This window comes from Ixodes scapularis, unplaced genomic scaffold (assembly GCF_016920785.2).
Source record: "Ixodes scapularis isolate PalLabHiFi unplaced genomic scaffold, ASM1692078v2 PGA_scaffold6__148_contigs__length_123643588, whole genome shotgun sequence".
NCBI lineage: Eukaryota > Metazoa > Arthropoda > Arachnida > Ixodida > Ixodidae > Ixodes > Ixodes scapularis.
Genome location: NW_024609881.1, coordinates 69,026,440 through 69,051,898, shown reverse-complemented (window position 1 = coordinate 69,051,898; position 25,459 = coordinate 69,026,440). Strand labels below are relative to the sequence as shown.

Sequence of the window (25,459 nt, the reverse complement as noted above, 5' to 3'; positions counted from 1 at the left end):
AATACTGAGAACGCTGCTGTCACCGTGCGCGGGTCACTTTTTAGAGTATACTAATGGCCAGGCAAAGCTTAACCATGATATATTCATCACCCTCAAAAATATTCTGCCACAAACATTGACATGGCCGCTACCTAAAACGCGCTCGCTCTTTAACGTTGAGGTTTCTGCAACTTTTAAATATCAGCATGCTCGTTTTCCTAACGTGCATGAACATCTCCGTCAAGTGTAATATGATCCCTCCCTAACCGCTTCGCATTTGTAGACAAATAAACAATTTTTAGCGCGCAGACCAGCGCCAGCGAGCAGGCACACGACAAATCCTGGAGAATCTATCCCCTTCTCTTCCGTCATCTTGGAACTTCTGCCCTGGGTGCCTTCATGTGCGCTTCGCATCGAGTGATGCCAACTGCCTGTTTCCCTTTCCCACACCCTCTTCCACCGCCATTTTGTTCCTCTCATTGTTTCTCCGTGCGCCGGAAAGTGGCCTTTGTGTCCATCGGTCCTCTCATCCGAGGGGGGAAATGCTAATCCTCCCTCCGTGGGTTCCACAACGCTGCTCCAAACTTGTGAGATAAGGTGCTCGTTTCCGGGAGGGTTATAAACCCCACAAATTATCGCCGAGAACCAAAAGGGCGGCTGGTTTGCCGGCGAGTGGCATTACAAAGGGTGGCAGCAACCTAGCAAAGCGCACATGAAGGCTCCCTACTCCAAACTTGTGAGAAAAACCGAACGTGGCCACACTGGCCACCGTAAACCTACCGACGTCGTAATGTGTCCAGCGGGATCGAACAACTTTTAGTTTTTTTTTTCTTATTCGACTTCCCGGGGGACTACCATCGGGCGAACACCATCATCGGTCGTCACCATCCTGACCGGGCCCCTTTTCCCCCGGAAAGTTGACTGTGCTTGTGAGACAAGATTGGGATAAGGTGCTTGTTTCCGGGAGGGTTATAAGCCCCACGGATTATCGCCGAGAACCAAAATGGCTGCTGGTTTGTCAGCGAGTGGTATTACAAAGGGTGGCATCACCCTAGCAAAGCGCACGTGAAGGCTCCCTAGGGCGTTGGAGTTGCGATATAAACTCCGCCTTCGACGCAAGCTTTTCTGCCCTTGCTAACACAAGTGTGAACGCGCAGGCACGCGCAACCAAAGTAGGAAGCCAGCGAGCTCGTGCCGAAAGTACCGCTGAAGCACCTCCTTCCGGGAGCGTGACGTCATATTAGGAGTTTTCAGAATCTCCGCTCTCACGCATTTTCAGCACCTATTAAAGCTATGCACGCGCACTATTTTCAGAAAGGTTAGAATAAGACGCCACGACTGGTGTCAGTGCGGGGGAATATACACGGCAAGCTTGCAATTACACCTGGAACTGCATTTCACCACAGGGAAGGTTTTGAAGTATTTCTGAGATCCAATACGTGTGCCATCTATAAGAAATTATCGTTCACAACATTCTCAAAAGATTTTCGAGCCAATAAAGCAAGAATAAAGTGGAAAAAAAAAAGGAAATATACAGAAACTGCGAAAGTTCCATGGCTCCCCAACAGATGGTGCCAGTGGGTTCTTTCGTCATAAGAGATCACAAGCTAGCAGTGATTTCCCTAAACACCCCCTCTTGTTTTTCTGAAGGTACCTCCTTAATTCGCAATGACTCCTCTATTCTCAATACCTCCCCCCCCACCCCCTAAAAATTTAGACCCCCCCCCCCCCCCCCAATTTCAATTCCTGGGGAAACCGCTGCAGGTCACTTGGCCGAAAGCAGTCGCATGTGTGCAACCCAACATTTAAGACTACCCAGAATGATGGATAAAAAAAGTGTTAGGTGGAGAGAAAACAAATATGTTGTGCAATGATATGCTGCTGTTGAGCGGTAATTTTTTAAAAGATTCGCCTCACAAATGGAAGTTTGTCAAAAGCAAACTGCAGAGAGCCTCCCGCTGTTCAGTTATCACGAGAGAGTACTCCTGGCAAGCGTTGATTGACCGAAACGGCCAATAATGCCGCATCTGCACGATGGTACTGGCGCAGTGTATGTATTGCTTTTGAAGTGCAACAAATATCTACTGAAACAAAGTTAGAATATGAGAGGTCATTAAATTTGTAAGAAAGCCACCTTCTTGAATGGGATAATCAATTATAGCCAAACGTGGCCTTCCCATTTGCTGATTTGATGCAGATCAGAGAAAGAAGTTCCAATGCAGAAAGGGAAAGTACCTAAGAGTTTCGGTTTCAATTCAAATGTTTTGTTGCCTGTACTAGCTACACAACACTAAGATTCCAGCGCGATAATTCTGCCTTCCCCTAAAAAAAACAAAGTGATCCACAAACGATAAGCCTCTTTGCTATAAATATATATTATGCATAGATACAGAAAAAAACACAACAGAGCAACATGTCATCAAAAGCCTAAAACAACAGAGTTAGAGTACTCCCAAGAATGCGACATGTGTTCCACAATGTTCGAACCCTCCGTGAGGAAAAAAAGCCCGTCCAAAAAAAAAAGAACAAGGAACCCAAGGGATCAGAAGTTTATCAAACATGTGCTTGATTTCTTTCTCCCATTTGGCTCTGACCAAAAAGGCCAGAAACTGTTTCTAACTCTCTGGAGGTTAGCTCTCTACCCAACGGTCCAACAAACAGAACAATATCAACACCCGTAACATTTAGCACGTCGCCAAGGTGCGGACCTAGCTTCGGAAGATGTCCTAAACGTTTCCTGCGGCAAGGAACGCCACTTATTTCGCACCAAACGTGAGGTGATATGGATTTTGTGCACTTAACGTTCCTCTAACCAGTTCGATTTCAGCCGCTCGCTGGGTCAGTGTTTCATGAAACGCGACTCTCAACTCGAAAATTCGGGCGTTGGGCAAAAACGAGTGCTCCTTGAAACCGTCTTCCCGCTTTTTGAGCCTGCATACCCGACAATTTTTGAAATACTACAAGGTCCCAACCTCGGAACGCAGAAACGCCACTTGATCAGTCCGTCCCGAACATCTCGAGAATCCGATGCTGGACACTTTAACCCTAGTCTCGTCTTCGACGTCGTATGCTCACGCAACGCATCACAAAGTCGCGAGCGTCTCACATCCGTGTTGATCCTCGCACCTCCCACGTTGTCGTCCACAAAACACAACGCATCACTTGGGGAAGACGCATCGTCTTCTCCCTGGAATCGAGTCAGTCTAGGTCGACGCACCTCTTGCCATTATTGGGGCTTCTTCGTCTGCACGACACTACTTTTATTTTGGACAATGTAATACGCCATCCCCCAAGTCCCATTTGATGAGGAGCTGACGACCATGCCTCAATAAGCCCCATCCGTCAAAAACGCTTCCCGACTCCTCGCACCTTTTTTCCGATTCCTTGGGTCGCTTATTGGCAGAACGTAGCCCCAAGTCGAGACGCCGCGTCGCACCATCCGTCAAATTCCGCCCGTCTCAAATCTGGTGTCCCAATTGACCCACACGTTGCTGCATCGGTGCTTCGATGCCTTGTCCCGTGGAGTCTGGGCAAACTGTCACGTCGCTGCGAGCGTCCAGTTTGTCCACAATGTCCCGGTCATTGGGGGAGCCTCAGGGTTGACGCTGTTTATCACCGAGTCCGCGGAGGCGACGGTCCGATGCAAGATCTTCGCTCGAGGTTCCTACGTCGGTTGTGAGGAGTCCTAGGAGCGTGGGTCGTCGTCCGACACGTCCAGGAACTGGGCGTAGACGTCTCTTGTGCACTCCCCTTTGGAGTTGAAGACGAACTTGTAGTAGCTGCCGTCCGCGCAGATGGCTGTTGAATCCACAAAGGAAAAACCAGGCATGAGTACTAATGACGCTGCTGTATTCTTTACTCGAAATAGAGTTTTTTCTCTTGCTACGTCTCATGTTTGCTCATTAACAAGGTCTAACATTGCTCGCCTTGAGGGCACTTATGAAGGAAGTGGGGAAAACTACTCTCCAGTCTAGAAATAGCTGCCACGATTTTGTCCACATCTTCTGTTTGGACAGATATTCGAAACCAATTACTTTGTGTTATGGCACTATTAAAAGGCATTATGAAAATGTGTTGCCACATAAGAAAAAGCTGGTTTCGGGCTTAACTGAAAATAGCCCACTTCATTAACTCTTTCCTTACCGCGCCTATCCCAATCGGTCACCGGTGTCCGATGCCATTTTCGATTCAAATTGCGCGGGCTCCGCGGAGTTTACGGGCACGTGGCGACATCTAGGAAGTAAAACCAGAACCAAAGTTTTGTTTTCTGTATAGTTTGTGCGTTTTCCGTGAGGCGGCAATTTATGAGGAGCATCCTTACGCTCCCCACTTGGGAGATTGGTATCTGTCATGGCGTCGACGTCACGTTACGTGCCTCGCCTGAAACAACGCAAATACAGCAAAACAACTGGTCCTGAAGTTGATTTTGCGGATGACAGCTCTAGTAGTGACTCTGAGGAGGACGTTGCCTCGTCAGACTTTAGTTCCGACAGCGATGATGGGGCAAGCCGGCCCGGAACGTCAGCACCTCCTCCGCGGTAAGTTTCGTTTTTACGAGCGTCGAGTTTCTTTGTTTTGTGCTTCGCGTTAAAATTTTTGTGAAGGTCCTAAGCATTTATTTTCGCATCAATAGGGTTTCAACATCACTCGGCGGAGATTCCCTGCCTGTCCAGCAAAAAAAACTGGAGTTCCGCCCAAGAAGGCAACTTGGTGCTCACTTGCCGGGGGTGCTTCACCGCAGTGACTCGCGCCGTTTCATTCGAGCGCTTGACTTTTTCCTGATGTTTTTTACATCAGAAGTCATTCGCACGCTGTGTGACAACACGAACAAGTATGCATGGACTCATATTTTTGAAAAACCATCGTACGCCGAGAGAGACGGTTCTTGGAAGGAGGTGACTGACAGTGAAATGACGAAGTTCATCGGCCTTCTGATATACATGGGAATTGTAGAGTTGCCTCGGCTGCACCTTTACTGGAGTGTGAGCAACATGTTTTCCGGCCTCGTTCCCTCAAAAATAATGTCACGAAATCGATTTTTCGCTCTGCTAGCCATGCTTCACGTTTCCGATCCTGACCGCGAAACCCATGCATCGGGAGGGAAACTACACAAAGTGTCCTGGCTCCTAAAGCACATCAACGACACCTCAGCTAGTTTTTTTCAACCGCACCGGGATCTCTCTGTTGATGAAAGAATGGTAAAATCTAAAGGGCGCTCTGGAATTCGGCAGTACCTTCGAGACAAAATTACTAAGTGGGGTTATAAACTTTGGGTATTGGCGGACTCCACGACTGGCTACACTGTTCAGTTCAGTGTTTACACAGGAAAGCGTGAAAGTCCGAGTCCCAATGGACTAGCTTTTGATGTTGTGACGCAGTTGTGCCAAGCCTACCTCGACCAAGGGTACATAATTTACATGGACAATTTTTATACGTCCACATCACTTTTCCTCCACCTCCTGGAGCGCAAAACACTAGCCTGTGGGACAACGCGGAAAGATCGCCGCGGATTTCCGTCAGCACTCAAGGACACCAGCTGGGAAAAAAAAGCAAAAAGAGGGGATGTCCGTTGGCTACGGGAAAAAAACATGCTCTACATGCAGTGGAAAGACCGGAAAGTGGTGCACCTGATGAGCACAGCTCACACTGCTAACAAGCGTACCCTTGCCATACGCAAAGTCAAAAGTGGTAATACATGGACCCAAGTCACTATTCAGAGACCACAACTTGTAGGCGACTACAATGCTGGCATGCTGGGAGTGGACAAGTCGGACCAGTTGATAGGGTCCTACAATATTCTGATCAAGTCCGTTAGGTGGTGGAAAACCTTGTTTTTCCACTGTGTTGACATCGCCGTTGTGAACAGTTATATTCTTTTCAACTAGCAGTGCAAGCAGCACACTGACATTGCTGAGCTCAAAAGAAATGCTCGATTCGACCAGCTTGCTTTTAGAATAGAGTTAGCCCAGCAACTGCTTGAACTAAGTGATGGCGAGGTAAATCGTAGCGATTCTGCTGCAGAAGTGCCACAACTTGAGCCCGAGAGGCACAACAAGCGGCACAACTGCAAGAAATGCTATACTGATAGAAAAGTCGAAATGAGAACGAACGTCTTCTGCAAGAGGTGTGGGATATATCTTTGTTTTACGAACGCAAGAAACTGCTTTACAGAATGGCATGATTCTCAGCAGGGTTAATGTTTTTAGCAATAACTCTAAACGTTTTAGAGACACACTTTTGACATTTGGATATGTTATTCACTGATAAATTTGTGACATTTTGTATATTCTCCTTTCTTGCTTTTCATATTTTTTGCCACAATGCAAGTACATCTTTTATAAGTACCTTCTTTATTTTACAGAATTTTTCAGATTTGATTAATAAAATATATTATTTAAGAACAAAAACCTTGTTTGTCTCTTACGCTGTTTGATAAAGGTTTTATTTAGCTTCATTTTGATATAGAATACTGCGTTCTTAGTGGAATATTTCCCCCTTAAAAAAATCTTAACGAAGACCGTCTAAAAACAAGCGTTTTTCCGCGGTAGGGATTTTGTAGTAAAGGCATTTGTCTGTACAACAAATTACAGTCGAACCTCGATGTAACGAACTTCAATGTAACGAAATCCTCGATTTAACGAAGTATTTTATTTTTCACAATTTTTTGCCCATAGACCCCATGTATTTTTAGTCTCTATATAACAAGTCTATTTTGCTGCTATTTCAATATAACGAAGCGCCATTGCCATAGAAGGCAATAAATAAATAGACTCTAAAAAACAACTTCGCAAAAAAATTGTGGTTAAAAAAAACATTATGCGCAAACGCGAGCGCTTGATAGGTTACTTCACGGGGACAGGCCTTCCAACGTTCCTAGGCTGCCCGAGGGTGCGGCGCCGGTAGCGCCGGCGAGGCACCCGGCAAAGCAGATTCCGCGGGGCTGGACAGAAAATGTCGAGCAAAAAGTTAACATGGCATAACAGCATCACCACTGACATTCACTGATCATCATAGTCCACTGTACCGCGGGTAGCGCGGGAGCCAACTTCAGCGGGGGAGCGACGTGATGGCGCGACCGCACGGGCAGTGCCATCTAGGAGAAGACCGAGAAGACCGATTATCGCTGGATTATCGTCTTGCTAGCGTGATGTAAAGCAAAGGCGCAAGCACACTGTGGGCCCTGTGGGTGCTGTGGGCGCAAGGGGGCAAGTAAACTGTGCGGGCAAGAGTGCTGTGTAGGTTGGAAACATTGGCACCGCCTAAACTAAACAGCTTTATTTTTTAACTGGGCGGTTCACTCACGTGCTTGCTGCCATAAGGAAACGTAAAGTTCTTTCTTTGGATGAGAAAGCAAACGTTTTGGACGCCATCCTGAAGAAAGTGCCGAGATCACGAGCACTCGGGAAGTGCTCGACGCAATGGACGTACTGAGGAGGTACACGGCGTCGCATGGGCAGCAAGATGCCGTGCAAGCGCTCTGGGCGCTCGAACGCCGTATGACGCCGCTGCTACTGTCGGACAAGGCGCAAGCAAAACTCGCGGACTACTTTGCCCCTAAATAAATGTCATTTTTGGTGAGTTTTCATACCCGTAAAATGTTTCGAAATTTGTTTTTTTGCATGCTAAAGCCAAATTTCGATTTAGCGAAATTTCAATGTAACGAAGTAAATTGCGAATTTTACCGACTTTGTTACATCGAGGTTTAACTGTATACCTATCCGACTGCGGGAGAGAACCTGGAAGAACCAGCAATCACTTGTTCCGGCCAAACTCTGTCACATTCTGCACAAGTTTCAGTAAAAGTAATGTGATCAGTGATCCAAAAAGGTTGTGTGTGATTGAAAGTATACAGGTGCTACGACTATTCAACTTGTGTGTCCAGGTAGAACATGAAAATTACGATTTGCACACACCTAGAAAATGAATGGAGAAAAGATTAAGAAAAAGAAGCGTACCGATGACGGAATTTGGCTCGGAGCCGAAGGCACAGATGCAGTGCGCACCACCAGGAACCTGGAACTTGCCAAAGCTCCACTTGGAGCTGAAGTACTTGGGCAGGAACGATGCTGATGCCCAGCTTAAAAGTGGAGAGAGAGAGCAAATAATGAAGTGAGCACGCCTCCTTTTGACACCTCTATCTTTCTAAGAGCCCTTGGTTCCAGTATAAATAACACACTCCGTTAGTTTTCCATTTAACATGCATGGAAAAAGCATGTCCCACACAGTTTCTTTCTACTGATATGCAATAAATAAGTGTCAAAAGTGCCCAATCAGTGCCGACTAAAGGTTACCGTCAGTTCCTAAGCTTTTATTTGAGAGTTTCATACATTCACCATATGAAGCTAATCACATACAATATTTAACAATGTTACTTGAACGCAGAGCACTGGGGGACATAGAAGGATGTATAGTGAGCCTTGCCACAGACAAGTACTGTAGGGTTGTGCAAATATTCGAAATTTCGAATAGTAGTTCCGAATAATGCACTATTCGATATTCGCTTCGAGAAGAACTGCACTATTCGCGTTTTTTTAAGTGTTGATTGCGGCGGGTCAGCCCCGTTAAGTGCGCTTCTTACCAAGCACCGGTGCGCTGCCGAGAAGCAATACCCGCGGAAGCGAGCTCCGCGGGTGTTGCTTCTCTGCATTACATCGGTGCTCGGTAAGAAGCGAACTCAACGGGGTAGCCCGCCGCGATAAACACTTGGAAAAGTAGGAATATCGTAATCGCATGCTTGGAGGAAAAGCATACATTCAAAGAGGGGTGGTGCACCCGTGCCGACTGTATTTGAAAATAAATGGAAACTTTGTGAATTGGTATATCTACATTGTAGTAACAATTTCAAAATTAAACTGCACACTATGTTAGGCAGAGAGGCCCTTACAAGCTGCATTCATCATGCGCGATTCATTCTTTTTTAACTCGAGATTAAATAATGGATATTTTATAGAGCAAGATTTGTAAATTCACTTATTTGGGTATAGTTGGCCATCTTTATAGGATTCATTTTATGTCAAATCCGTCGTTTACTTGCCATCCCAAGACACCAGGCCTTCCGAGGTCACAGTTCATAAATATAGATAGATTAAACTTAGCTTATAAATGAACAAGTGGAACAATCTTCACACGTTTAGCTGGGTTGTCATCTAAGCATTATGCAGTGCTTGTGAAAGCAACTATAAAAGCGCCAAAAAAAACAAAGACCAGGAAGTAGACAGACAAGAGCACACTGTCTACTTCCTCGTCCTTGTGTTTGTTTGGCACTTTTTTAGATGATAATGGACCAACTGGCTTAAATCGCTACCTTAGGGGTAGTGAAAGGCATGGAAAAACTATTCAATATTCAAATCGAAAATATTCGGCCAAAACCACTATTCGCTTCGAATTTGCTTCAATCTCAAAATCCACTATTCGCACAAGACTAAAGTACTGCCAGATTACTATCGTAATATTCCAAGTCATCGCCCACCCGGCCACGTGAAATTTGTAAAAAAAACTGGGGTGGGCCATGTCTCGGTGGGTAAGCACAAAAAGTTTAGAAAAAGCCAACAAAAAAACCCCATTTTTCTGTATGTATCTAGCGTGGCTGCACAAGAGATACATTAAACTCAAAACTAGAATTAGTTTCATTGTTTTATGCAAGAAATGCTATTGAAAGAATGTTTTCCTATCGCAAAGTTCGTCATTTGCATATGCGCGATGAACACCGCTGATCGGCATGCAGCGTGAATCTATGTTCCACGAAAGCACGTTTCTAACACTGCAATGTTCTCTTCGTTAGTGAAAAAAAGAATCAACAGTAGAAAAATTTATTTGGTGCAACGAGCGAGTGAGCAGGCAAACGAAGCGAAGGAGAGTGATGCTGGGGAAGTGGAAAAGCCGGGGATTGCGTTGGCAAATACCTTGGCGTCGGGCCAAGCCGGGTCCCTTGTCAATCCCAAGGAGCAAGCTCTTGTGCAACTTTCTTGCTTGGTGCATACATGCGCGCCTCTGTGCATGCCATACTATCAACGCAGTTTGAGGCGGCGTTACTGCGTGGCGTGGACAGCACCATGAGCGCAGAGCTCGAAATGGTACGCTCTACTAATGTCTGTGTGCCGTGTTCCAGGAAATCTTTATTTACCCTTTGGCCTTGTCTTAAACATTGCACGACCTTACCGACCACGGTCGCGACGTTCCGGGAGAAGGAGTGGGTTCGCGGTGACTTCACTTCGGTGGAGATGAAGTTTGACCTTACACTCCGTCGTTACATTCCAGGATATGGGGGGCGTTCGCCGACCTTGTGATCCCTGAATGGGTTACTGCTTGTGTTATCTTTCTGACTTTGCTTTTTTTGTCCGAACAGAGTTTTTTGTAAGCAAGTAAAGTTTCATTCTGTTATCGCCATCGTTTTCCTGTTGCACACATGCACGACTACAGCGTCGCGGAAGTCGGAGAGGAAATGCGTAAACAAAGAGACGTGTCTTTCCCTCCTTCGTGTCACTTTCTCACGGACGTCCTCTAACTGTAAGGTCTGTTCGGTTAGAATGAATGTTTGCGGATAGCGGAGTTTGCGTTGGGTATTTTTAGAGGTCAGCGATCACTTGGCGTTTTTTTGGAAATCGATATTCACCCGAAACGTGGGGTGGGCAACGACTCGGGATAGCTTGGTAAATGTTTACTAAATTTTGCAAGCAAGCAAAAAAACACTTTTGTTGCTCTACTTTCTAACTATTTAGGTATGAATCAAAGTTCAAGGCTTATAACGAGAGGTACTAGATGTTTGCAATTGGGCATTATTTGCACAGAGAAGTACTAGTAGATGCTCTATTAAAAAAAAATGTTTGTAGAGAAGCTCTTTGGTTTCCTAGCAATGTTCCTTCGTGCCCACGAACGTCCAGGAACTAAAAGGGGCCGTCCAGGTTTCATGCAAAGTGGCTTTTGTTTGTACCTTGACTGCTTATTCCGCTTGGAGTCTTCCACGGCAAAGATGTGCACAGTGCCGTGATCGCTCGAGACGCACATCAACGAGGAGTCCATGTTGAAGTTGATGCTGCGAATGAAGGACACACCGAGCAAGGCGCAACTTTAGCACCACTGTTGCCAACTGCAACACACAAAGTCTGCCTCGGCAGGCCCCTCACCCCCTCCCACGAGAGGAAAACACGCACAAACAGAAAAGTGTTTTAACAAGAATCGACGATGCATAAGCGCGAGACTGAACTTGCGCACCACATTGTATACGCACTTGAGGGAAAAAGGAAGCGATTTCGGCGCCACATTTTAGTCCTCGCACGGAACAACACGCACACGAGGAAAGTGCCCAGGAATTGGCAGTGAAAACGTAAAACAAACAACCTGTCACACAAAAGCCGGCAGTGGACGACTGGGCGACTCTCCTTTCCCTCGACCGATCACCTCGTCGTACCACGCCAGTTCCTACACACGAAGCGTAATGCTTTGAAAGCAGTTACTGACTACGGCAGTTTTTCCTGCTTCGTTTGCTGTACGGCTCACGGTCCACTTTTTGCAAATTCTAGTGTGTGTAAACAAAAACTAATTCCTGTGCAATGGTTTAAAAATGGGAAGAGTTTATTCTAAACGCTCGATGACAAGAGTGAAAAAATAGTGGTCCCATAAAAACTGTTTCATGTTTCCACTTTCACGGTTCCTTTCTAAGTGTTTCGCGGCCCCTTAAAGTGACACTGACAGGGTATTTAAGCTCGCCGAGGTTTTAAGTTGTGCATGACAAATGAGAGCCCAACTACCCAAAACACGATTTGCGGCTCGAAATTCGGTTTCTTTCCACCGGAAAACCGCCGATCAAGAAGTGGGCAGTTCGAGTCTTGCTCACTTTCTTCTCCACGGTCACGGGCCGTCTTCTAAGGTTTAGACACAACCACCAAATTTAATCAAAGTCGTTGGTCACTGAAAGCACACACTCAATATTAAAAATAGAAAAAAACATGAAATCCATTTTTTGTGGCTTCTAAAAAGCTGCAAATACGTTGATTGAAAAAAAAAAAAAGTTCCACAGAGAACCGGAAGCATTCTGTGCGTTCGTCGTTTGGCGTATCATGGGACTCGCAGGGACGGCGATGGCAGCAGACGACGGGCGTGAGACCTCTACTTCAGAACTGTCATTTGCGGTACCAGCGAATTCTGTCTGCCCTTGAAAGAGAAATTTGAGACCGATCAAAAGAAATGGTATTCATCCCGTACGACACGGCCGACCACCAAGCCAATTTGCACGAAGACGTCGCCGAGCCGTTGCTCCCTTCTCGTGGCTGAAGACATTGCTCGTGCAAACGTCAAGCACAAAGTGTGTACTTCGAATTAATACGCATGCGTACGATTTCTTTTTAGGTGCAAATGTCGCCGATGCGTGGTGCTTCCCGCCTTCGACCCGGGAGAGCTTTTGCTGGAGGAACATCGGCAGCAAACGTTCCAACTTACAGTTGACCGGCTGCATTACTAAAAACGAAAGAGTTCCCTCAGTAGCTCAGAGGAAAGACGTCCGCCTCACACACGGCGGGACCGGGTTCAATCCCCAGTGTAAACATGCCGTTTTCTTTTTTTTTTTTCCTTTTTCAAACAATTTTTGATGTTTACATTTCTTTTTCTTACAATTATCACTGAAGAGAAAAAAAATGTTGTGGACGAAACCTCGCTGATCTAAATGGTATGGGATTTCCTTTTTGACACCTGCAAACTCAATGTAATCACTTTCCACAAAATGCAAGGAGCATATATAAATCGGGTGGCATCCGCTTTCCGAGGTGCCCGTAAATCTTCTACAGGAGTCGCAGCCAGCCATTGGTCCCCATCCCGTTGATCTTTCGAAAACTCTGCCGCACAATGACACTTTTTTTTGGACGCAGGACCATGTGAGCTAGCTCTTCACGCAACATCTTGGGGGTATTCTTTTCGGAGCCGATCACAGAAATTCACCACGGGCACTCACTACTCATCTCAACTCCTCAATGTACAAAACAACTCATCTTGAAGTACAGAACAGCGAGCGGAACAAACATAACTGCAAAGGAATCGCATGGCAAACAGTTTCTGCCACGCATGTAATCTGCTGCGCAGAAAGAAAAAAAAAATTATTGGAGGGGGAAAAAAATTGCATCTCCACGTGGTGAATGATGTTGATTGGGGCGAAGCTCTGGTGGTGCTTGTCTGCGTAGATGCTGAGCCGCAGCATGCCGAGCCTTTCGTTCGTTTTCATCTATGTCACGCTGCGGTCAAATGCTCAAATGCGTATATAACCACGTTCCATACCACACATTCTCTTTCTGACATGGATGAAAACGAACGAAAGGCTCGGCATGCTGCGGCTCAGCGTCTACGCGGACAAGCACCACCAGAGCTTTGCCCCAATCAACATCATTCACCACGTGGAGATGCGTTTTTTTTTTTTGTTGTTGTTGTCTTTTTGCCTTACAGGAGCGCTGGAGCACGTGCTCACGTGCTCGTGACCCGACGGCGGAACGACATACGGACATGGCTAGCCCCTAAGGAGCTTCGCTCCCTAAAGGTGTGCGGTCGGGTGTAACCACTTGACTTCTGCCACTCACTCTATTCTCTCCACTTCTCCGACCTCCGTGCGCGGGTTTCAGTTTCGAGCAGTTGCGTTTATTGGCTTTATTAAAAATATACATGATTCTGTTGCAAAATATTAATTGGGTAGTCCTCTGACACTATAATGAATCACCTGGCAAAAAATGAAAAAATATTTTTGGGGGGTGTCAGTGTCCCTTTAAGGGGGCCACTACATGGGAATGTCCACTCTTGAACTGCTCACTCAGTCGGCGTGATATTTGCGGGTGGTCTTTGTAATGATATAGAAGGAGGGCATGCAATGTTTCAGCCCTCTGAACGAATTTTATGAAGTACTACACCCCCAGAACGAAGTAAAGCTCAATGAATCTATTGAGAAATCGTGTTGATACCCACATATTTTTCTGGTGGAACGCATACTGGAATATACCTGTTGCCGGTTACTATGAAAAGAAATTTCAAAAAATATGACTTTTGCAAATAAAAACAAGTTTATTAAAAAAAAATCTTTTTTTTATTTACTAAGTTTTGCTCATTACAATTTTTTATATAAAAGAACATGAAAATGCAAAATCTAAGTTCATAGTAACCGGTTCCATAAAATTTTGGTATATAAGCCGTAAAAATGAAGTCTCTCGATAGTTTCACACTTTCTGGGAATACCCTAGATGTTGGCAGATGTAAATATTGCATTTTCCAAAATCAACATTTTTACAATTTCATTTTTTTTGGGCAGTGTGCCCCCTTAAAGGGCAACTCCGCTTCTTTTCCAGTAGTGCAAAACTATACAGTTCTCTTTGTTATCATCTACAAAACCCCCATGGCGAATATTACGACGAAATTCCGCCTAGAAGTTCATTAAAATCGCTGTCAAAGTTTGACAAGCACGAATCCGCTGGTTTTGGATGAGACGTGCGGGCCAGACAACACTGCCCGGCTGCATTTCCGCTTCTTCCAAATTCCTTCTCCCGGCACGTCCGCGACGTCATCAAGCATGTACAGCTTCTTTTTTTTTTTTTCAATTTTGTTTTCTTTCCCGGGGAGAGCACGGGTGGCGCCAGCGCCGTGAAAGACGTGAGTGACGCGCTCGGCCGGCCCGGCGCTCGACTATTGATACTACTGATAAGCCGATCGCCTCGTTGAGCGCGGCTTGTGTTACATCGCATACTTTTGAACACCAAGTAAAAGGAGGAGAGGGAAGCTGCTTTTGTAAGAATTTTGAGTGAAAGGTTAATCTTCTATAATCTTCTGGGAGGAGAATAGCGACGCCTGGTGTTAATCCAGGAGGCACAAAGGAGGATCCTGATAAGAGGGGAGCTCCTTCTTCCCCTTGTATATCCTGTGGGTGTACATGCTTAGTGATGCCGAATATACAATGTTGTCCGGCTTTGCCACCGTTTCGGTTTCGGTTTGTGATCATGGCTAGAGTAAAATTACATGAAAAATATTTTATTTTTCGCGAAACAAAGGATTGGGGATTGCTTTTGAGTGCTTCAAAAAGCAAAATCGGCCACTATCTCAAAAATTTTGAAATTAAGCGGAGTTGCCCTTTAAATGGGCTGCATCGCAAGCTGCATCCCTCAAAAGGCACCGCACTCACCAGTAAATGCTGGCTGTGTTGGCACCACGGCGAAGTTCATTGACAAGCTGGCCCGTGGACGTGTCAAATACCCTGATGAGCGTGCCCTGCGTCCAGACGGAAAGCATTGTAGAGCTGAGCAAACGGGAATCAGAGTCGTCACCAATATCATTCCATCCCACGTAAAATCCGACTATAATAGAGACCTTGGTCAACAAACGCACTATGAACTTCACACTGGCAGAAGTTGTTCTTGTGGCTGCCTCTCCCACTCAAAAAGCTCAAAGTTGCACAAGTAATTGGGCGCAACGGTGACACCTCGAGCCAGTGCGACTCACAGTTGCTGTCAGTGCAAGTTTGAACTTTGGGTCCGTGTCGGCCTGAACGCGGAGTTCTCGTCAACCCCTTCAACAGCTGTAGGTTACACCAACAAATGGTGCAACTTGCAGCTGCAGTAAATGCAACTCTCAACACGAAGCATTGTTAGCCAGCAAAAAAAGTTGTCGCCCCCCCCCGTTTCTGCATCCCAAAGTTACACCGATAATGGGTGCCACTAACTCTAGGCCATACTGGCCAGCGGATGGAGTCGTTGTCACCCTCCTCGACAGCTCAAGGGTGCACTGACAAATGGTGCAACTCCAGACTGCAACCTGAAGTTGACGCAACTTGCAGCTGCGGTCGGTGTAACTCAGAACTTCGAGATCTGTCGGGCAGCAAAATAAATCGTTGTCCCCCCCCCCCCCCCCCCTCCCTATCTCAAAGTTGCACCAATAACAAGTGCAACTTTGAACGGCAACTTTGAGCCGGTGCAAACCGCAGCCGCAATCGGTGCAATTTAGAGTTTTGACTAGAGTCAGGCTGCAGAGGAAGCGTGTGTCCCCCCTCTTCCAGAACAGCTTATAAACCAACAACCGGCCTGACTCAGGAGATAACGGAAAGCTAGAGAGTCGGTGCAGCTCCCCGACTGCACCTTCTCGGAGGCCGTGGCCAGTCGGCTGCCCAGCAGGTTGAGGGCGATGCAGCTGAGGGGGGCTTCGTGGGCTTCCACGTCCAGCGGGGGCTTCTCCGTCTGCCCCAGGTCGACCAATTGAACGTGGCCGTGCTGCCTGCCCGGGAACGCCAGCAGGCTGTTGTTGCTGTTCGGGCACAGCACGCACAGTCCTGGAGACACGCGCAAAGACAGAACTCGGGGTCACGCGGCTGCACCGACATTCCAACGCTGTGAACTTGTCACGCGACCACGCGCCATGTTACACGATGCTCGAGCGGATCTGGATTGGCTCTGACGGTTCTTACCGTCCGCTGCAATCCGTTGTAAGGTGAAATGGTGCGTGCCAAAAGCGAAACTCTTATGTTTCCAAGCTCACGAAACAGAAAGCAGGTGGCAGAGATGCAAACCGTCGGACGTGCAAGCGTGCAATTCTAGATGTACGGGCTGCCACCCCCAAAAAATGTACAGGGATTTCTTCTATTGAAAAAATGAACTACCGTAAAGTTCAAAGAGAAGGCCCACCACATACATTGCCCATCCCGTTTTTCTGGCTAAATTTCTGTAACATAAAAATTCCGAAACATCGCCCACCCCCCCGATTTCTGTCGGACATCACGCAAAGTCCGACAGGAATCACATCAACCGCGCAATTTTCTGTACCGGCACATCTGACAAGCGAGTTCATAGCTGGTTCCCACATTTTTGCCCAGAATCTGTGCGTCTGATATTGACTCCCGCAACATGCCAGTTGTTCCCACGTGCATGTTGCACCAGAAAATGCGAATCTGCTGTGTCTACCATCCGCGGTATCCATTCCCACAATATAAAGTTTGTAGCGGATTCTTGCGTTTTTGTTCGTGATCTGCACACGCGATATCAGTTCCCGTGACAGGCAAGTTTGTAGCGGGTTCCCGCATGCTTATTGCACTGTAAAACTTGAATCTGCCGCGTCCCTGATCCGCTGTCTTCGTTCCCGTGTGATGCGAATTCTTGGTGGATTTCCGCAAATCTTTCGCACCGTGAAACGTGGTGCAAATACCGCACCGCATTTCAATCAGGAATTTGTAGCGAATTCCCGCGTGTTTATCACATCATGGAACGTAAATTTGCGGTGTCCGCGATCTGCGGCATCAGTTTCCATGTCACGCGGTTTGTAACCAGTGCCAGAGTGTTTATCATAAATTTTTTATAAAGTTTTGCTGTGGCATCCCCAAAGATAGCCCATCCCATGTTTTTCACCACTTATCTCTTCATTTGTGGGTGGACATTCTTTCAGAACTTTACGGTATGTATTGCCAAACGCTCATTCCCTGTCCAAGTATAGTGCTACCGGTCCAAACCAGGTGCCAAACTTTCAGCATTAACCCTTATCTTATTCAAAATTTACGTTGTGATTATGTGAAAGTTTCAAAGGGAAAAATGTATGGCAAATTTCTAGACGACTGTATTGCAAACGTGAAACGTTCGAGCATAACAAACGTTTTAGGACGTTCCAAGTTTCACGTATGCAGGGATGATAAACTTGGTGATGCCTTCCACAGTCTCGAGCTCCTCTCCCTCAGTGCGCAGAGGTGGTTCTCCTCCTCCCTCTCATCACGTGACCTCCCCCATTAACCAATCAGAGTCGAGCTTCGTGGCTATACTTGTCAGGCTTTTTGAAATGCTGAGCACCTAGCCAAAGAACGTTGCACGTTAAAAGGAAGGCTGACGTTAAAAGGAAGGCTCTTGAATACATGGAGCTCTACAGCACCAGTTACAGAAAACAGGCAAAAATGCAAAAATGGATCCCATTCTGCCATTAAAATTTTCAGAATATCACTTCTACCTTTTAACGGTTAGCAATGGTACTCTAGTGTCTGGTTCGGACCACTAGTACTAAATTTGGGCGGAGAACGAGCAATCGGCGATGCACCGTTTATTTTTTCGGTGAAAAAGGATACCCTATGAATTATTTTTATTTGAGGGGACAGGCTGTGCTGGTGGCATAGCAGGCAAGTGCCACAGACCCAAAGGTAAGCAGAAGGAACCCATAGAGTCACCGGAGCCAATAGACAAATGACTAGAGTTGCTCACCTTTCTCGTTGGGGCACGTCTCAAAGACGTGCAGCTGTTGAGGGCTCTGGGTGAACGTGTACACCTTGATCATCGACTCAAGCACCACCACTATCCTGTAAAGAGAATACTTCGGTATAAATTCGAGCTGATGTTATAGACTGAATTCACACTCCTAAAATGCAGACATTTATCCTCATAATTAATTTAACAACGGAGCTGTAAAAAAAACAAAAAAATACTGTATTAATGAAATTGGTGGGACTGAGAGAGAGGCGGGGGGGGAGGAGGAGGGGGGGTTATATTTTAAGCACATTAGGACTGCCTTTCAAGCACGAGAGAATTACGTTCTAAGTGCAAGAGGATTTCATTCCAGGCACGGTTACGTTCGTCTGCTAGCTGGTTTTCTTGTGCCTGGTACTGTAAAAACGAAGGACGGCCGAGAATCGCGTAAGTATGGTAATTAAAAGCATGTGTAAGTGATGCCCTAACACGCATGAAAAGGAATCAAAATGCAAGTTATCACTTTTTACCAGTAAGTGCACCTCTAAACACATGCAGCGCATTTTTTCTCCAACTGTAGCTCTAGGTACAGCATTTTTTCCCCAGCCTCTACCACCGCGCAAATGGCAAATAAACAGTTATTGTTATTATTGACCCCATTGATACATTCTGGGCTCATACATTTTTCCGACTGTTACGATCTCTAACACCGGTACCACTGAGTTCCGATAGGGATATGTGCATCGATTCCTCCAGTCTCACGTTTGTTTTTTTGGCTTTTGCATCCAAACACAGGCACCCAATGCAGCCGACGTGATGCATTGGGTCGCCACGTCGTGAATTCCCTCTTCCCTTTGCTTTGTTCGCCCTACCTTTCGCCCCTTTGCCTCCCCAGCTGTGCTTCACACCCCGAGGGGGGAGCCAGACGTAGACCAGGATTGAAAGGGAATCGGGTCTTCGCTACAGTTCGTTCCACCTTTCCATCTCTTTCGTTGTTCCGAAATATTTGGCATTTCGAAATTCGTTTTACTGAAATATTGTTATACTGAAACTGTAGAAAGTCGGAAAGGGATACTGAAAATTTTTTTGCAAGCCTGAAAAATTTGTTATCTGATGTTCACAATAACGAGGTTCGACCGTATCACTTTCTACAACCGCCGTGGCCTTCGGCGTCTAAGTTTCGTTACGTGCAAGTTTAAACTCCAAACTGCACATCTGGCTGAAGAGATATCGTCTCCAGACAGGTAAGCACATTTAATCACCCGTGTGCACATTTTGAAACAATTGATTTATATTGTGAAAGGCTCAACTCTCGCTCTTTTCTATCTGAAAAGTCTGCTTTAAGCGTAAGTTTGCAAAAAACACCTGTTCCCTAGCTCTGCAATACTCTAAACTCAGAATTCTGCGGGTGCTGAACGAAACCTTCGAAGAGCTCCAAATTTGAGGCAAAAAGTCCAGTCAAAAAACAAACCCTCCAATGGTTCTTTACAGTAAAGGGTTGAAGTTTGAAGTTTATTTGGGCTTTCATGGGCCATGTCCAGCAGAGAGGTAGAGACAAAAGGCACTGCCTGACTGGGGCTTCTGCAGTGTAACTTTAAAAACACGAAACCCTTACTAAAGCATGTCCCTCCCAAAAATTATTGGTGTTTCTTTCACCGCAAATATAAAATATGCGTCACCAAATGCTCAGCCTCCGCCCAAATGTAGTGCTAGCAGTCGGGACCAGATGCCAAAGTTTCGGAATAAACAGTTATGTTATTCAAAAGTTATAAGTTCTTGTCTGGAACTTTCCATCAGGAAATGGGGTCCGTTCTCAATGGTCCACTCCATTCAGCCCCACATAGTATTCGCCCCACCTTTTCCCATTCAAAATTTCCAAAAATCCCTTATAATTTTTCAATAAGATGAAGGTCTCTTCAGAAAGTTTGGGTTCGACGAGGTTGTTTCTTTTTGCGATGAAAAACACCGGAATTTTTAACTTGAGACACCCTGTCTAACTATATTAACCTAATCTAGGCATACAAAAGAAAACCTCCCTTCAAAAAAGTATTCCAGAAAATAAAGACATAGATTTTCCGAGATCCTCTACCTTTGTGTCTCGTCGGTCGATACCATAGGGCACAAACTGCTCTAACTGCATCGAGATCAATAGAGTCGCTAAAAAGAAAAAGAGGAAAAGCAGAGCTCACCGATCCCGCCGGAGCTTAACTGCCTTGACCTCGCCCGTGAACTCCAGCTCAATGACGTGCTTCTTCTTGAGGTCATCCCACACCATCACTTCGGCGACCGGGAAAAATGAAGACGGGGCAGAGGGAGACGCGCCAAAAGGGGAAGGTCAGCTTTCAATGATGGGTCATTGCAGAACCGTTTAAATGAATTTCGACTTCGCATTCACCTGGTCGATCGACTGAAATGCGTTGGGCATTTCAGCGAAGACTAAAAAACCTATACAAATAGGGTGTCTGAGAAAATAAGAAACTTCTCCGGGAACAAACTGCCAGCCACTGTGAACATTGGAGAGTGCAAAAATATACTAATTATCTCAATAATTCAGTAAAATTTACAAATTAACTTCTTAATTAGTGAAAACAAATGTATGGTTCCAACAAACACCTTCTCAGCATCCAGGAAAACTACTAAATGAACTTGTTCCAGAAAGCTATAAGGTGTGCAGACCATTTTACGGCATTAAAAAAAAAACTCAAGTTGCACGCATTCCTAGGTTTAAGCTTCCTGTCTGAGCGCATATTTGCGCCAGCGGTTTTCCTCTCCTGTGGCCAAAGCATGAAGCCACAGGCACCTTGTCTCCACAGTGGTGCACGTGCGTTGCGCGCCTCGGCCACTGTGGAGCAGGACCACTGGTGCCAAGACACGCTCCGACGGAAAAGCAAAACCTAGAAACGTGTCCAAATTGCGTGATTTTAGAAACCCCGAAAATCCCGCACCCGCCTTAAGGACCTTTCGGGCAGCGGTCTCGAAATGCGCGATTTACAGCGAGCTTTCCCAAGGTACTGAGAGACTGGTCAGTGTTGCCTGACCGCACCGGGCCGTGGGTTTTCTCGTCAGGGGGGCTTGGCAGCCTGCGTAGGCACAACTCCCAATGCCGCTAATGGCTAAATTGCTGCATTCTATCGATATCTGTGCATTTTGTGTCAAACGGAATGTCTCGAAGCTTTCAACAAGGCATTCCACCATCTCTGGGAACAAATGCGAACAAATAAAAGCTGGTTTTAGCGAGCCTGTGTGAGACAAAACAAATACAACTAAAATTTTTTTTTTTTTTTGCATTTTAAGCAGATTTTTTGTGCTGCCAAACGCTGAGCAGTGCCAATCTGCAAAGGTCTCGAGTGTCGAAGATATATGATCACTCGAGATAGCTGAAAGACACGGGCCTTCTCGGCTCACAATGTAAAATTCGCTGACTCCCGTCGACCGAACAACACATGGAACGTACTCCACGCTGTCGCCTTATCTGAACGGGGTTCGTTCAAGAAAGATCTCGAACATTGCGGCACATTCAATCTACGGCGTCAACGATGGTCGCTTCCCAATGACCGGATGGAATTTGGACTTGTTTGGGCATGTCTCAAAGAGAGCTTGTTTTCTGCGCAGTACCAAAGCGAGGAAACCGGCGTATCTGAACTGTTCCCCATTCCGCACCCGACGAGCCATTTTTCGCAACAACCGTTGAGGCTTTTTGGAAATTATCTCTGTAGAGTTAATCCCTGAAAAACAGCACTAAAACAGACATGGTCATGGCATCCCAGCGGCAACTGCACGGTTAACAGCACAATTCACCGGTGCCTCTTCCCTCGCCGCTCTCCTTTTCCAAGCTGCAATGGGTGATGTAAAACGGAAAGGCGGTTGTGAAGCACTTCATTCAATAACATATTGCTTCACTTCTTAGTAAAAGCAGGATAATAAAGCCACTGCCTTTCAAAACTCTCCAGATGCTAAGACAAAGAAAGCTCATGCTCCTGAATTGGGACATCTAGAGATCCACCGTTTCTCCTACTGAATTTGAAACAGAGAGACGTTGCACTGGCATTCATCCATTTACTACAATCTATAGACCCCCCCCCCCCCCCCCCCCCGAGTTCCCCAACTCAGTAGCCACACTAGACTACCACTAGTCACATTGTCCATTTGCAGCGAAGATGCAAGTCGCACATTCCAATGAAAACTAACTTGCTGCTTCATCTATGCTTATTCGAACGACTTGAGCTGTCTGGACAGAGATTTTCTCGGTTGAAACCGAAGGCTTACCTTTGTTTGGAGGGTACCTGGGCCGCTTACCGCCCCCCACCAGGGCAAGGTAGTTGCAGCGGAAGAGCATCTCCACTGACCCTATGCCGCCGTCCGAGAAATCTGCACATAAGTGCACCCGTACAAAGCATGTTTCATAGCTCTCCCAAGACCCGAGGAACTGCTGTCTGGGACTTCCATGTTTTCAAGTTCAAACCAAAATTCATTGTAACGAAACAAACAAACTTAGGTAGGGACAAATATGCAGGGCACGTCTTCGTAGTGGTGCTCGACCGACAGGCTCCTTCTGTTTTGTCGAGGGGATTGCAGTATGTCGGTGTTTCTCAGACTGCAGTTCACAACCCCAAAGCGGGGTCGCGACATATTCAGCGGGGGTCGCAAAAAAACTGAGTAGCTTAAAAAAAAAAAGAAAGTTAACGTGGCTTTTCTGTGGTGGTATCGATGAAAACAAGGCACAGGTCACGGCCTGGCATCAAGCAGGACCGAAAGTTATGGTGTCCAAACTCTGCCCTTGTTCTGGAAAAGTGTGTCTTGAACCAAACAAGCTTACTTCAGTCATCATCAAAAATCGTTCCTGCTGGCGCGCATTTATTTTTTTCTTTGCGACGGTTTACTGTCAGTATATTATTTGTCAAATAAAATACCAGCCTCAATTTTGTGCATCCCAGTTTGTGCGCTGAAATCGAGAAGCTTGCGACACCACGAAAAGCCGGGGATGCACAAAATCGAAAAACTTGTAGCACCGCGACACCATTTTTATATTTTTTGTTGGGTTGCAGGGTAGCAAAGTCTGGGTACCACTGCAGTACGTCTACCGGGATCGTCTCGCACTATTTTTTAATATGTTGGTGCGATGCATGTTAACATGTGAAAGGTGCAAGCCCCACGCTTACCACGTTAAGGCCCGTTCACATTCTTACGACCTCTTAAAACTGGGTTCCTTAAGACCTCTTACAACCAGAGGACACACTGATGCCATCTATTGGGTAGCGGTGGAAACTTGGCGGTCCGGCATATTTTCTATTTCTCTCGCGCATTATCCTTTCTTTCTTGGCTTGAAAAACTTATGTGAATGTTATAAACAAGCCGTTCTTATAGGTACTACGCACATTTGACCTCGGAAATCCCGCAAAACCTTTGCTCTTGTGAAATGCAGTTCCAGGGTCACCGCATAGATGGCGCCAGAATGCCAGTGTGTTCCCTCGTCCTAAGAAATTTTAAGAAGTTTTAACAGGTCTCGTCTCTCTCAGTCGTACTCGGTCGCAAGAGTGTGAAGGGGCCTTTACCATGTCAACAGCAATGCGTCAGAGCAAGGACAGCAGACAAACTCTGCAGGCAACTACCCGCTAACGGCAACCATGGAAGCACAGACGCCTTGCTCAGGGACAGACAACGATTTTTGTAATTCATCTTGCACACATTTCCAATGCCGACAAAGGCCCGTGCACAAATGCGTGGTTTTAGAAAGTGCTTTTTGCATGTTAATTCTTCTACAAACCACATCATTCTGCTGAGCTAGGCTCACATACCTCTAAGTACATACCTTTGCCTGTGCTGTAGACATTTGTGAGATGGAGTAGACTGATGCTTCCTAAAAGCCATGCACCCATGAGCTCTAAAGAATCTTCTGCCTGCACGACCACTCGTGCAAGGAAGGCCCAAATCTATTTTGTTGACCTAATATTTGCCATTTCACTAAAAACTAAACAGTCCTTTAAAAAGAATATCTGGTGTTTGTCATTTTTCTATAATGAAGTTTGCTCTGAAAACCTTCAACACACCCATGAAACAGCGGTATAAGACCCCATACCTTGCTTTTCCTTCTCCTTCAGAGGGTCGCAGTTGTACACTCTGAATCCGGTCTCCATGCCGCAAGCAAAACAACCTGCGACACCAAAACGAGAACAAATTAGTCGCACTCAAGAAGAGATGCAAGTGACATCAGCAAGACAAGGAGATGGGCTAGTTGGTACATTGCAAGAATACTGAAAGTGCAAGTGAACAAACACTAGTTTAAAAACACAAAAGAATAGAACATGTAGGGAGATAGACAAGACAGTAGAGTTCTTTCAACTAGCAACCAGCATATAATAATGCCACCCTCAATGCGTCAGCCCTTCCCTTCCCTCACCCCAACCAACGTTACTGGAGCAAGCTCAGTTTTGCAGCTCCCCATTCTCGCCTGCAAAGGCAAGTGGCTCAGGTGGCGGTCACGAGAACTAGAGGCACTGCAGTCGGATCTTACTTCCCTGTCTCGTGCGCCGTCTAATATACTCTCTTTCCCCTTGTGTTGTACCGCAGGAAAGGCTACAAGCACGAGCTCCTTGCTCTCGGGCACATCTCGGCAGCACAAGCTCTTGTGCACCAAGGGCAGCTGCCAACGCTATGAGCTCCCGCTTCTAGTCTTCGCTGCAGTACAACATAAGGTGAAATGGAGTTTACCACCGCGTTGAGAGCTTCCTTTTCTTTTTCTTTTCTTCCTTTTTCTTTTTTTACTTCCATGTGTATAATAGCAAAAAAAAGATGATGAAGATGAAGTGTAATACACCACAGTGGTCAGAGTCGGTGCACTGTGTTCTTTCTTTGAGTCTGAGCTTTATTTTTGTGTGGGTCTGTTTCCTTGCCCTGCGAAGTGTTAGAATGAATCACCAACTGGCCCAAGCTCAAGTATTGCTATTCAAACTTGGCGGGCTAGACAATCCGGAAGCAAGACTCGACTGCAGCGCTGCTAGTTCTCGTGAACGCCACTGAGCCCACGTCGCAGGCGGAGCTATGAAACTGAGCTTGCTCCAGTAACGTTGACCCCAACATCCCTCAGAAAATGAAAAAAAAAAACCTTCGTAGAAAAGGAAGAAACACGAGAAAAAGAAGAGTCTGATAAGGAAAAAGAGGAAACAGATTATAAGGGAACTGTGAAAGAAAAAAAAGGAAGAAGAATAGAAGGAAGAAATAGAAAAAAGAGAAAAGAAAAGGAGCTGACTACTTTCACTCCTGCCCCAGAAACTCCATTTCAGTCTTGGATAACTCAAGGCAAGGCGAGGCAAAGT

The 25,459-nt window shown here is 46.1% G+C and overlaps 1 protein-coding gene across 1 annotated transcript in view; it reads right to left on the bottom strand.

Annotated features, from left to right (window-relative positions):
• Window positions 1-2,335: 2,335 nt before the first annotated feature.
• Window positions 2,336-25,459, bottom strand: part of LOC8038816 (WD repeat domain phosphoinositide-interacting protein 3) — a 26,369-nt gene continuing 3,245 nt past the window's right edge. The window contains exons 2-10 of the mRNA XM_029977608.4: window positions 24,223-24,297; window positions 22,413-22,514; window positions 20,336-20,423; window positions 18,165-18,259; window positions 16,071-16,261; window positions 15,122-15,207; window positions 10,910-11,011; window positions 7,935-8,056; window positions 2,336-3,777 (exon numbers count right to left, since the gene is read on the bottom strand). Coding sequence (XP_029833468.1) covers window positions 3,665-3,777; window positions 7,935-8,056; window positions 10,910-11,011; window positions 15,122-15,207; window positions 16,071-16,261; window positions 18,165-18,259; window positions 20,336-20,423; window positions 22,413-22,514; window positions 24,223-24,297 — 974 coding nt within the window. The 3' untranslated portion in view covers window positions 2,336-3,664. The remainder of the gene's footprint in view (window positions 3,778-7,934; window positions 8,057-10,909; window positions 11,012-15,121; window positions 15,208-16,070; window positions 16,262-18,164; window positions 18,260-20,335; window positions 20,424-22,412; window positions 22,515-24,222; window positions 24,298-25,459) is intronic.